The sequence below is a fragment of the Leptopilina boulardi genome, unplaced genomic scaffold (assembly GCF_019393585.1).
Source record: "Leptopilina boulardi isolate dan_hultmark-lab unplaced genomic scaffold, ZJU_Lbou_2.1 LbouV2_41, whole genome shotgun sequence".
NCBI classification, from domain to species: domain Eukaryota; kingdom Metazoa; phylum Arthropoda; class Insecta; order Hymenoptera; family Figitidae; genus Leptopilina; species Leptopilina boulardi.
In genome coordinates, this window is record NW_026137985.1 from 479349 (window position 1) to 493817 (window position 14469).

Below are 14469 nucleotides of genomic sequence, written 5' to 3' on the forward strand. Positions count from 1 at the left end.
AAAATTTATTATCTCTTGAACAAATTTAATGATTTTTTAATCAAATGTAACAAAATTATTGTAGAATTATATAGAATTCTATATCTCATTTTCTGGGCTTCAAAAATTTTAGCAAAGTTAGTAATTTAAAAACATAGTAAAATAATATTAAAATTTGAAAACTCAAAATGACGGACTAAATTAATGAAATTTCTCAAAATTGTCTGATTTGAACAAAATTTGGTATTTTAATGTAAAAGGTCGCTGATTTAAATATGATGGTAAAATTAAAAATTTCAAAATGGCGTGTCCAATATGACGGAGTAAACTGTTTAAAAATGCTTCGATTTGAACAAAACTTGAAATTTAGACGTTTTCTGAATATATATTTCTTATATACAGTACCGTCAGAAATTGTCGGTACGATTGACGTGCGCGGGATGAAATGTTGATGTCGCAACTAAATTAAGATATTTTAAGTTTGATAAAAGCTAGAGACTTGAAACTTAGATCACCTGAAAGCTGATAAAATTCTGCTTCTGAAAATATACCTATAATTTTTTTCGACTTTCTGGAGCGATTATAACACTGGAAAGATTTCGAAAAAAACGTTTAATTTTCCCAATTTTGTACCCAGTTTTTGATTCCCTGCATAATCTAGGAAAATGCAAGGAAAAATTTGTAACTCCTACAACATAATCTTAAAGATCTTAGCTTTAAAAGTAATTTTTAAGACTTAAAAAATATTGTTTCGTTTTTGAGATAAGTTGAAAAATGTCAGAGCCTGTTTTTACACAACTCAGCGTAAAAGATTAGTTCTTGCATCCTCGCTGCTTCTCCCGTTCCTTGCGCCAGGGTCGAATATGCGTGCGGGCCCCTGCTTGAAACCCGTCTTGTATTTTCTTATATTTACAGTGATTGATTATTATAAATGTCATAAATATTTTATTATTATTAATATTTATTATTATTATTTATTGTATTATTATATTATACTATATATAATTTAGTGTACATAAGAAAGTTCTTTTTTTCAGAAAATGCACTTTCTGCCCTTTTAATCCAGACTAATTTTTGTATCTACATTCAATCTTTTGGTTAAATTTTACTTATAATATTTTCAATAGCTTGAAAAGTTTTGGAATCTTATGTTAAATATGAGAATAATATTTCGACAATTTCTAATAAGCAAAGAAAAACAATGATTCATTGAATTTTGCAAACAAAAGCTTATAGAATCTATTGATAAATTAGGCAGTACTTGTTCAAACTTCACACTTGAAATTTCTATTTTAAAATAAATTTAATGCAAAATTTGTGAGAGTGACTTTTGTTCTAAATACATATTAATATTATTGTGAAGGCCTTAAATTTGTGTGAGTGATTTTTAATTTTAAAAAATTTAAGAATTATTATTACGCAGGTTTAAAAAAAAATTTATGAGTGTAATTTATATTACACGGAGTAAAAGGAATTGTTACATTGAGCGAAACGGTTTCAAAATATAAAACTATGTAATAAACTTAACAGTTATATTCTTATGACAATGACAAAAATTTGTGGTCATAACAATATAATAACATATTAGTTTTACATTGACAATACATTTTATTTGATGTAACAATTCCTTTTTTCGTTGATGTTAATTAATTTTATTTTTCATATAAAAGTGTCGAAATGAAACTAGAAAACAGTATTAGTCTGAACTTGAGGAAGAATATTTGTGATTTACGTGAGCAAGGACTTTCTTATGATAAAATTGCAAAGGAAGTAAACCCTAGCGGATGGGTTCAACGCGATTTGAACGGAATAGCGTTGAAACACCGTTGGGAACACAACGGTCACTAAAAATGTTATTTACAAAATAAAATATGATAAAGTATTTATTGGTATTTGTAGAAAAAGTGTTCATGAGTAATTTAAGACCTTATTTGTATCAATTTAATACGAAATAAGTGAAATAAAAGATAAAATATGGAACACTGTTATATCAGGCTTTTCTGTCAAATTTTTATATAATTCAATGAAAAGTGTTTTAGATATGATTTTTTAATAATAAAAAAACAGTGAAAAAGTATTAATTTATGATTTTAAAGCATTTGAAAGGGTAATAAATAGTGAAAATTAATGTGTTTATTGTGTACTATTTGTGTGTATTGGACAACGTTTATCGACTGCAAGTTACAGGTGACATCGGTGAACGCTAGATGGCAGCACAGTAAACAATTAATAAGACTTTGACAAGAAAAATATTTAACCCACTGAACGTCGATGATGCATCTAGACACAAATAAAAAAATGCTAAAGGCTTATTGAATATTCTTAAAAAATGTTACTAGGGGGTTTTCAAATTTGATATCAGATTTCCAAAATTCAAAATACCAAATAAAATATAACGAATAGAAAAAAATTAAAACATAATCAAATTCTTTATTAGCTTGTAACTCGGGGGTTTTTTGGTTCGCTGATTACGTATATAATAACAAATTCGATTATTGTTTAATTCTTTGATCCGCCATATTGGATCCGCCATTTTGATTTTTGGAAATTTGTTGTTATATTCGTAATCAGCGACCCAAAAAACCCCCGAGTAACGTACTTCCAGAGAATTTGTTTTAAGTTTAATTTTTTTTGTTTCGACATTTTGAATTTTCAAAATTTGTTATTATATTCGTAATCAGCGAACCCAAAAACCCCCGAGTAGCAAGCTGATGGAGAAAAACACTTTTCATTGAATTATATAAAAATTTGACAGAAAACCCTGATATAACAGTGCTCCATATTTTATCTTTTATTTCACTTATTTCGTATTAAATTGATACAAATAAGGTCTTAAATTACTCATGAACACTTTTTCTACAAATACCAATAAATACTTTATCATATTTTATTTTGTAAATAACATTTTTAGTGACCGTTGTGTTCCCAACGGTGTTTCAACGCTATTCCGTTCAAATCGCGTTGAACCCATCCGCTAGGGAATGTATCAAAAAATGGTGTTGTAAGGACTATTCGCAGATTTCAGACTTGTAGATTGAGTAATAATTATGAAAATTGTGCAACACGTGTGCCAAAAAAAGAAATGAATTATGATTTTTCAAAATTAATTACAAATTTTAAACAAAAAATTTTAAAGTTCTGAAAAAGAAGAACATTTTTCCAATTTGGTAAATTTTAAGTACAATATTAAAAAGTATTTGTTAAACTTTTAATTAACTAATAATAATAACATTTTTTAAATAAATTAATTAATATTCTAATAATCAATAACTGTAAATATAAGAAAATACAAGACGGGTTTCAAGCAGGGGCCCGCACGCATATTCGGCCCTGGCGCAAGGAACGGGAGAAGCAGCGAGGATGCAAGAACTAATCTTTTACGCTGAGTTGTGTAAAAACAGGCTCTGACATTTTTCAACTTATCTCAAAAACGAAACAATATTTTTTAAGTCTTAAAAATTACTTTTAAAGCTAAGATCTTTAAGATTATGTTGTAGGAGTTACAAATTTTTCCTTGCATTTTCCTAGATTATGCAGGGAATCAAAAACTGGGTACGAAATTGGGAAAATTAAACGTTTTTTTCGAAATCTTTCCAGTGTTATAATCGCTCCAGAAAGTCGAAAAAAATTATAGGTATATTTTCAGAAGCAGAATTTTATCAGCTTTCAGGTGATCTAAGTTTCAAGTCTCTAGCTTTTATCAAACTTAAAATATCTTAATTTAGTTGCGACATCAACATTTCATCCCGCGCACGTCAATCGTACCGACAATTTCCGACGGTACTGTATGTACTTCAAATTACCATTTTTTAAATAATTCACTAACTTTGCTGAAGTTTTAAAAGACCAGACAATGAGATTTGACAATGAGATATTATGTTTTTACAAAGAAAATGACCAAATTGTTCATTATGCAACATTAGTATCGAAATGACGATAGAGTGAAATTATTTTTCAACAGATCGAAATACCATTATTTCAAAGTTAAGTTCTCAAATTAAAAAGTGAAATAAATACCTGGCATCTTCGACGAATTTTAGATTTACTTTCTCACAACCATCAGGTGGTTCTCTAGCCAAAAACCTATTAATATGCGGTGATGTACCAAGACGACTTTCTTTTTCTTGTTCTGGAGTTGAACCACGACTACCACCTGTAAAAATTACAATGAAAATTAGAATTGTTTATTTTTTTTTTTTTGTAATTTTTAATACGAATAACAATTTCTGTATTTTAATTTAAATTATTTAGAAGAACTAAAAAATGTAGTAGTAGTAGTAGTAGTATTTATTCTTGTATACTATGTACATAGTTTTTATATTTTCAAATCCCTTACATAAATATGAATAATTTTAAATTTAATAACAAAAAAGTAACTAAAATATGTTTTTAATAGCTAAAAATCTCATTAAGTTTTGAAATTTTTGCAGTAACATTTTAAGGTACACATGAAGAAAAAATTTACCTGAAGAATATGAACTTGAAGGTATATCAACAGCTGGTGTTTGCGTATTTACACTACGTGTAGTAGATCTCAATAGATCAGCTAAAGGTGCTCTATGTCCTTCTGGAGTAATTTGCTCTCGATATTTTGCATACTGAAATTTGTAATTTTTATCATTAAAATAAAATGTTTTATTTTTAAGAATTAATTAAGTTTTAGAATATTAAATTCTGTTAAAATAATAACGATTTAATTTTCAATTCAACTTCAAAAGTAGGAGTCCACCTAAATTTGGACGCTTATATTATGAAAAACTTGTTTTTGTCATTTAATCGCTTGAACTATATCTAAAAATTATAAGAATCTCTACAAAATGAGCAAAAGGGTAATTTTAACTAAAGAGAAATATAGAAGAATTGGGATTATTTTAACAGTATTATATTTTAATATATAGTTAGGTAAAAATATTATTCCACTTACCCTGTCTTCTACTGTATGATCAGAATCATTAGAACAAGTTGTTGACTTAAGTACAAGTCCTTCGATTTCTTGATTAAGACCTTCAATGGAAGAACGCATAGGAGGTCGTATCGCTTTCGGCACGCTTAAAGGATTTGGTCGCGTACTTAAATTAATCTGATTATCTGTAAAAAAAATGTAATTTATTGAAAAATATAATATTTATACATCTGCATAAAAAGAAAACACTTTGTCGACTTTAGTTACTGAGATGATAACAATATTCAAATTACAGACAAAAAAACTTATTTCTTTCTTTTATTATTAATCAAAAATAAAATTATGGATTTTCAGTACCATATAGATCTATTTAAAAATTTGAAACAGCAACGGCAATATCTTACTGTAATAAAGATAGACTTTAGACTTACGTAACGGCGTCTGAGAAGCAATGCTGGGTAAAATAACGTTATGATCTCCAGGAAGAGCAACCGAAGACCCACCGGGCATTATAAGACCAAAAGCTGCTGTTCTTTCTCTACTACTGGTTCCTTCTTTATTTGAGCGCTGTAATCTAAATTATTAATAAAAGAAAATTAATACTTAAATGAATATATTTATATTAAAGTACAAAATTTCAATTAATCTTTTTACTAACCGATGCCTGAAATATTTTTCTAATTTTTCATCTGTTGAACTTTGTTCAGTTGAATGACGAACATATGCTTTTCGTGATTCATTGCTCCATTCTTCTGTCTATAAGATTAAAAATCTTTGATTATTCTTTATTCATAAAATACTATGGAATATAATAATTACAACATTCATGAATTCGATTTCAATATATAAAAATAAGTCTCTGAAAATACATTTTTTTAATACTTTTTATTTTTCCGCGGTATAAAAATCAAATCTGCGTAATGTTTCGATTCAAGCTTTCAATTCACAATTAAAACTATTCGCAATTTCACTTTAAAAATCAAAATTCTATTCGGCCTTCATTATTTTTTAATTTAACAATTCATCATTTATTTTTTTATATATTTAGCAAACCGTAAAGTATTTCATTAGATATTTTCGATATAAAAACTTAAAATTTATCTCTAAATAGGCTTTTGATTTTGACACAGTATTTATATAATTTTGTTAATAATGTTCTTACTTGCGTAGCCTTGTCTACTAAAAGATTAGAATGAATATAATATGAATCTCGTGGCCATTGTCCTTTTAAGTAAATCGTATCTAAAGATGCTGTTCGACGAATATTTTGGTTTCCACTCAAGCTATTACTGCAGCGACCACTTAAGGTTTTTGATTTTGCTAAAAAAGATTATAAGTATACACAATTATAAATTCTGAATTTTTTCTTGTTTTAGAGTCGTTTGAATAATTTTGAAAATAGATGTTTTTAAGTTTAGACGTTTTGACCCTTCTTTGGGTCCTCTTATTTATTTATTTATTCAAATAGTGAACCCGCGGTCTTCTTGGGCCATTAGTGAGTTACACTTAAATACAGGAAGTATTAAATTTTTTTTTTTTTTAATTTTTCTGGAAAATTTACTGCAAGTTTTCTTCAAGTTTGCTGTAAAAATGTACTGCAAACAAAAAATATTATTTTGTTTTTCCCTGACTTTTTTTACTGATTTCCAGTCAAAATTAAAATTCTTTCCCTGACCCTAATAAACAAGTAGGGGGTCCTTTATGTTTATTTCATAAACATTATGCTTCCTCATTGTGTGAAGCAAAAAATTCGCTTCCTCGTGAAGGAAGCAATGAATTTGTCCAATTCAATTGATTGATTTAAAAACTTTCGAATTAAAAATGTTTTAAATTAATTAAATTTTTTGAAAAATAAAGAAAATTTTAATTAATTTTGAGTGTAACATAAACTTTATATATACGAATCGATTCGTTTTAATGCAAGGAATACAATTATTTTATTCATCAACTTGAATTTAAAAAAAAACAAAAAATTTTTTAGCTAAAATATGAATTTTCGATTTTTCAATTTTTATTAATTCTCAAATTTTAAATCAAATCTATACTTTATATATACCAACCAATTCGTTTCAATGCAGGGAATAAAATTATTTCATATATAAACATGAATTTAAATAAACACATCATTTTTTAATTAAAATGAGAATTTTTGATTTTTTAACTTTCTTTAATTCTTTAAATTTCAATCAAATCTATACTTTATATATATCAATTGATTCATCTTGACATAAAGAAGACGAATATATTATATATTACCTTAAATTTTTTGATTTAAAAATTTTTTCAATTAAAAAAAATTTTTTGGAAAAAAGACGATAAAATTTTTTTTTTGGGGTATTTTTAAAAATCCTCTCGTCATTTTTGAGAGATTAATGTGTTAAATAAGCCTACCAAATTTTATCCAAATCCATTAAAACCTGTTAAAGATATCGTGTTCACAAAAACGATCCACACACACATACACACACACACACACACACACACACACATACACACACACATACATACATCCGGACAATTGATCAGGATCTCATATAACATGTTTCTATATAGAGGAAAATTTGTTTTCACTATTTTTAAAAAGTTTATAAACGAAAGGACTACATAGCTTCCTCCACGAGGAAGCAAAAATATTTCAAGAGGTTTTCAATAACAGGCCTCCGGTTGCACGACTTTTTCGACTTTTTTTCATTTCCTAAAATTGAATTATTAAAAAAATATATTAACTTGAATTGTTTGCAATATCAATTATTTTTTAATATTTTAAAACAAATTCTTCGAAAATTACATGATTATAAAACTGAAACTGGTACCAAGTTAACAGCCACAAGTTAATTTTGAAAAAATTTATGGTAGCAATAACATAAATAAAGTTAATAGAGTTAATTTTTTTTAACTTTATTAATTTTATTTATGTTATTGCTAACATAAATTTTTTCAAAATTAATTTAGGGCTGATAACTAGGTGCCAATTTGTCTAAAGTTTTTTTTTAAGAAATGTCACCAATTCAAAATAAAAGTTTCAATTAAAAATCTTCTGAAATTCAATTATTTTACAAATTTAAAGTTAAAATTAATTTTTTTTTCAAAAATATTTTAATAAAATTCTTTAAAAATTGAATTACTTAAAACATTTTCCGAAATTCTAAATTCGAATAATGTGCATAACTCAGACTTGAAAAATTTTCTTTTTTTAAATGTAATTTTAAATTATTTTTGAAAATTTTTTCTGGAAATGAATTGAAATCTTGAAAATTTGTCTTCGGTGGTTAAAAAAGAAAAATTCTTGATAATATTTTTGTGAAACATTCATATTTAGGAATTAATAAATTTGATTTAATTTCTAATAACAAATTGTTAATAATAATAAAATATTTATCAAGTAATTAAATTTATTGAAAATAAGAAAAGCGACTTTTTAGACTTTTCTTGTAATATAAATCGACTAAAATGACTTTTTTTCTTTCAAAAATCGATCCGAGACCTACAATTATAAAAATGTAAGATAATAATTTTTAGAAGCAAAAGTTTTAAATAAAAATTTCAAAAATTATAATTTTAGTAGCATTTTTAGAAATTTGGTATTTTTTCAGTACTTTTCATAAAATTACCTGACGTTTACCTGATTTCAGGCCTCGGATCGACTTTAAGGCACAAAAATAGTAGTTTGCATTTTCGAAGAATATTATAAAAATCATTGAAAAAAATTGAATTTCAGGATTGTTATAATTGAAATTATTAAATTTCAAAAAATTTTAGATGGAAAATTTTAGAAGCATTTAAATTTAAATTTTTGAAAATAATTGAATATTTCAAAAGATTGTGTTAAATTTCAAACAATAATTATAATAAGAGAAATTTTTAGTGATTTCTGTTGATGAATTTATTAGAAATCACATACAAAAATTAAATTCCAAAAGTTTTCAAGGGGACTTTCTGGTTTAGAATTCAAAAAATTAATTTTTTTCTAAAAAATGTTTCTTAGTACCATAAAATTACTGTCCCAAAACGTTTTTAAAAAGATATGTAAAAAACAAAGTTGAAATAAAAAATTGTTTGATAGTCCTGGCTCAATGTATTATGTTATGAAAACTTTAAACGCGTTTTTCTCGAAAACACATTTTTCAAACTGGTGCATGGATTTTCTCGAAATCTACTAAACCGATTTTAAAAAAACAAAAACCATTCGATTCTTTAGTTTAAAAAACTAGAGAATAAACCTTTGAAATTTCATATTTCTATCCCTTGTTTTTTTATAAGGGGGTAAATAGCCCCAAAACTATGTCGTTTTTTCGAATTTTGGAGAAAAATGTTCATAAAAAATAAAAAAAAACTTTTTGAAAAATCGTGCACCAAAAAAAGGCACCTTTTAGAAGACGCCACCTATAGCTAAGAAATTGAACTAAATACACTAAAAAAAATTTTTAATTTTCTCTAATGTAATGTGCAACAATGTCCAAAAAGAATTTTTGCAATTTATTTAATACTTTTCTTACAGTAAAAGTTATAAAACGTGTCTATTTTGTCTATTCTAAACTAGAAAGTCCCCTTAATTGAAAAATGCTTTCTAATAATTGAATTTTCGAAGAATATTATAAAAATCATTAAAAATAATTGCCATTTTTTTGCAGATAATTGAATTTCAAGTGATTTATAATTACAATTTTTTTGGTAATTTTATTTGTTAATTTTTTTAAAATTATAAACATTTATTAAATTACATAAAAATTTTAATTGAAAAATAGTTTAAGGTAATTGAATTTGTGAAAAATTTCATTAAATTTATTAAAAATAATTAATTAAGTGAAAAATTGTAGTTAAATATTTGTTTAATAATTGAAATAAGGAAGATTTGAAGAAGATTTGCATTGTATACTAAAAAAACGTATTTTTTTTTGAACACTAAAGAAAAGTCGAAAAAGACGCATTTTATTAAAATAAGTCGAAAAAAGTCATATTTTTTTTAAGAAAGGTGGAAAAAGTCGTATAATCCGAGGCGGGTTATTTAAATTTTTTTTTTAAATTTATTTATTTAATTATTTATATAAAAATTTTATATAAAACTAGTAAAATTAAACGTGCGCAGGCGCGCCAAATTGCCTATTTAATTGTTTGTTATAAAGAAATTAAAGATTAATATTATCAATAATAATTTAATTTATTAAAATATTATTACATATTAAATGATAATAATGAAAATTATATGTTTACAGGCCTCGGATTATACGACTTTTTCCGACTTTTTTCAAAAATACGACTTTTATCGACTTATTTTAATAAAATACGACATTTTTTTTACATTTGAAAAAAATGTAAATAAAATACATTTTTTTAGTATAAAACTTATATCTTCTTCAGATCTTCTTCAATTCAATTATTTAACAAATTTTGAACTAAAATGATTCTTCACTAAATTAATTATTTTTATTAATTTTAATTAAATACATCAAAAATTCAATTATATCAAAATTATTTTTCAATTAAAATTTGTATGAAATTTAACAATTGTTTATAATTTAAAATCACATATACAACTTTAAAAAAAATTTCGTTGGTAAACGTTGTGTACTTCAACTTCGTGAATTGAATTTTGGAATTTGGAATTTTAAAGAAACTTATTCCGAAATTTGGAAACACAATTATACAACTTTGGCAAAAATGAGAAAAAGAATTGTCAAAATTTGACACGTCATAAGATTACTATTCAAAAAAACACGTGAAATCAGAAAAGGCCAACTTCAAGTTAGGACAGAAGGACAGACCAAGCATTTTATTATTATATAATAATTTTAATTAAAAATCTTCTAAAATTCTATTATTTTACAAATTTTCATTTGAAATTTAGTTTTTTTCAAAAATATTTTAATAAAATTCTTTGAAAATTTAATTACTTAAAACATTTTTCGAAATTCTAAATTTAAATAATGTGTATGAATCAGAATTGAAAATTTTAAATTTTTTTCAATGTAACTAAATTATTTTTTAAAATTTGTTCTGGAAATAAATTGAAATCTTGAAATTTTGTCTCAGTTTAATTTGGTGGTTTAAAAAGAAAAATTGTTGAAAATATTTCTGTGAAACATTCTTATTAAGGAATTAGATTTAATTTCTAATAACAAAAATTGTTAATAATAATAAAATATTTATCAATTAATTAAATTTTTTGAAAATTAAAAATTGACTCTTTAGACTTTTCTTGTAATGTAAATCGACTAAAGTGACTTTTGTTTTCTTTCAAAAATCGATCCGAGACCTACAATTATAAAAATGTAAGACATTAATTTTTAGATGCAATAGTTTGAATTGAAAATTTCAAAAATTATAAGTTTAGTAGCATTTTTAGATATTTGATATTTTTTCAGTACTTTTCATAAAATTGCCTGACTTTCATCCGATTTCCTTGACCCGTGGCAACCTTAGGCCTGTTTCAGTTAAACCCAAATGTTTTTAAATTTAAATTTCTTTGTTAATAAAATTTTTCTTTTAAATTTTAACAGTGACTGATTGATTAATAAGATCTTTAATATTTTAATCTTCGTTTAGCTCCACTTTTTTGAAAAATGGATTTATATACTTTTGAAAATTTATTTAATAAATTAATTTTTAATTTTATTTTGTAAAATAAGTCGAAAATAGTCGTAAAATCTGAGACCTGTGTTCGCATGTTATTTAAATTTTCTTATAGTTATGTTAAATAATTTGCTCCCGTAGATTTGCCCTTATAAAGTGGAGATTTAGTAATAGGGTTTGAGGTTTAATTAGTATTAAATAAATTTATCAAATTTATTTAGACAGGAAGAATAGGATCATTAAAGGGCAGATTAGATTTAAATTATTATACTTTTCCAGGAGGAAATTAGGTCTAAAAATTTTATATCTTGTTTTTAAATTGTCACAACAATTATTCTTTGAGGTTATATACTACGAAATCTACTTTACCGATTTTTCCAACTTTTTTTTTGATAATAAATATATTTTGTGAATTTTTCACAATTACGAAGCAGTCAATATTATATTTTATCATACGCCGAATACTAAGCTCATGAGATTGAAAAGTACATTTTGTGTTATAATGTAACTTGGAACAAAGGGTGAAAATTCGTAACTTTTGAGAATTTCATCGACTAACTTAATTGTTACCAATTAAATAAAATGACAATTAAAAAAAATGATAAAATTAAATAAAGATTTTTTTTACCTTTGTAAGAAAGAGATCCAGGACTTCTTTGGCCTGATAATGAAATTTCTGGTGAGATGCGAGCACGCCAAGTATGGACATTAGTTGGCGAGACTGTTGGACTATTGTTATTGCTTTTTCTCAAAGTATTACTTTGTCTGCTGTGCCTAAGAAGTGAACTTACAGGTAAAGTAGCACGCATTGGACCTTGTTTTGATGTTGAACACGGAGAAGACTTCCGCATTCTTTGTGATGTTCCAGACATTTTGACATATAAAACGAGAATGTGTGTTGGTATCTTAAAAAGTTCATACACAATTTTCTGCCGGTAGAAGCGTTAATCGTAAACGGCACAAAAGACGCAACTTTTGAGAGTATTTTCTTGGTCTTCTAAAATGAACTTTCAAATATTATATACATGTTCATTCATTGATTTAACATTTACATGTCAAATTGTACCATACACAAATCTTGCCACTTAAAGTTATCAAGGGTTTATCACACGCACGTGTTACACACTTACTACAATTTTACCTATCATAAGAACTGCCTACAAATGAGGGAATAAAAAAAATTCTTCTTTTTTTGTAATTTATCACATAATAGACATCATATATTTTTGATGCGCAGAACCTCACCGGAAGGACAGCATTAATTTACCTGGGTGTATAGATATATGAGAACAAGAAAGAAGAAGAAAACACAAAACGGGATGCTTTCGTTCACTTATCAAAAATGAAAAGAGCATAATGAATATTATGTCAAATTCACAATTGTCGACATAAAGTGAAACGCCCGAAATATAGACATTTTCATGCTGATCATTCTGTCCTCTTCCAACTCAGGATGGAGTTACATATTGATGTAAATGCAGAATGGAAAACCGATAATAATGAGAGTGAAAAGGATAGTGATATATCCCTGTCCTTTTCACTCTCATTATTTTCGGTTTTGCATTCTACATGTACATGTAAATCCAACCTCATAGTCATTGTATGCGTTAGATAAGGACAGAACAATCAGCATGAAAAGGTCTATTGCGCAACTTCTACAAAGTTTTTCGGTTGCGTCCACCCCGGTGACACTTCTAAAGGCCTTTCTCCAATAGGATCTTAAACTCTTGCGTTGCGTATGCATTGCGTCGGTTGCTATTGGCAACCAATGCTAAAATCAACGCGTCAGTCACGCAACGCAAAAGTTTAGGTTCCTATTGGAGAAAGGCCTTAATTTGCCAAAAGGTCAAAGCTCGCTCGCGAACGTTGTTCATAAGATAGAAAAGGATACGTCAAATACATATTATATCTATCCTTATCTAACGCATGCATCTGCGAACTACTTTTGTCTAATGACTTTTACCTACTTCGTCAGACATTTTGGTTTTTATTTCTTTAGCCAAAGTCCACACTCGCCATTTGTCATAATTTTCAACTACCGTACCCTGCTCTTTATATTTTCCGAAATACACTTACCTGATTGGTTGTCCACAATGAATCAGATTTTGGACAACCTATCAGGTATGTGTATTTCGGAAAATGTAAAGAGAAGAAAATTTTTTACCGAAGGTGTAAATGCTCCATAAAAGTTACCGTAAATTGAATGAATTTTCATCATAGCAGGGTACGTTAGTAGAGAATTATGACAAATGGCGAGTGATGACAATGGCAACGAACCGATGGAAGGTTTCCATTTTCTCTAAAGGCCTAAGCAGCACTGAGTCGGGTACGCAGGTCGAATACGGGATATGTAAGTTCCCGCAACCGTCTTTAATTGTGCGTTTGAAAAAACGGTTTCGCGCAACCGTATTTCAACGCACAATTAAAGGCGGTTGCGGGAACTTACATATCCCGTATTCGACCTGCGTACCCGATTCAGTTGTGCTTAGGCCTTAATCGCCAAATTTTCTACTCGCCACATGTCATAATTCTCGTCAACTACCGCACCCTGTTCTAGTGAAATTTTAGTGACTGAAGGCCAAAGCAGAATAGATTCTTGAACGGGAACGCAATCGTAAACGGAAACGTAAGAATGAGTGAGAGAAGAATAAATATATTTGCTATCCTTCTCTTACTTATTCTTACGTTTCCGTTTACGATTGCGTTCCCGTTGAAAAATCTATTCTGCTTAGGCCTTTAATTGTTAAAATTAAAAGTTACTATAAAGTTACTAAATTTTCACTAGAGCAGGGTGACGAAAATTATGACAAATGACGCGTGGAGACAATGAAAACCAACCCACAGTGTATATGCATGAGATAGTGTGTCCGTACCCTAATATCAGCGGTGTATTATCGGTTGGATTGAATTTTCACGGTCATATTATGAAAGGCGCCGTCTCATGACAGCGTGAAACGCCGGCGTAAAAGCGGAAAGCATGAGAACGAAAGAGATAAAGATATCTCATTATCTCTTTC

At 27.0% G+C, this 14469-nt stretch overlaps 1 protein-coding gene across 1 annotated transcript in view; it reads right to left on the reverse strand.

The window, feature by feature from the left end:
* The window catches only part of LOC127289466 (glucocorticoid-induced transcript 1 protein-like), a 41591-nt gene extending 28808 nt beyond the window's left edge, over positions 1-12783 (reverse strand). Inside the window, exons 1-7 of the mRNA XM_051317415.1 lie at positions 12081-12783; positions 6045-6202; positions 5541-5638; positions 5314-5456; positions 4904-5067; positions 4445-4577; positions 3997-4132 (exon numbers count right to left, since the gene is read on the reverse strand). Coding sequence (XP_051173372.1) covers positions 3997-4132; positions 4445-4577; positions 4904-5067; positions 5314-5456; positions 5541-5638; positions 6045-6202; positions 12081-12324 — 1076 coding nt within the window. The 5' untranslated portion in view covers positions 12325-12783. The remainder of the gene's footprint in view (positions 1-3996; positions 4133-4444; positions 4578-4903; positions 5068-5313; positions 5457-5540; positions 5639-6044; positions 6203-12080) is intronic.
* Between the last annotated feature and the right edge of the window lie 1686 nt (positions 12784-14469).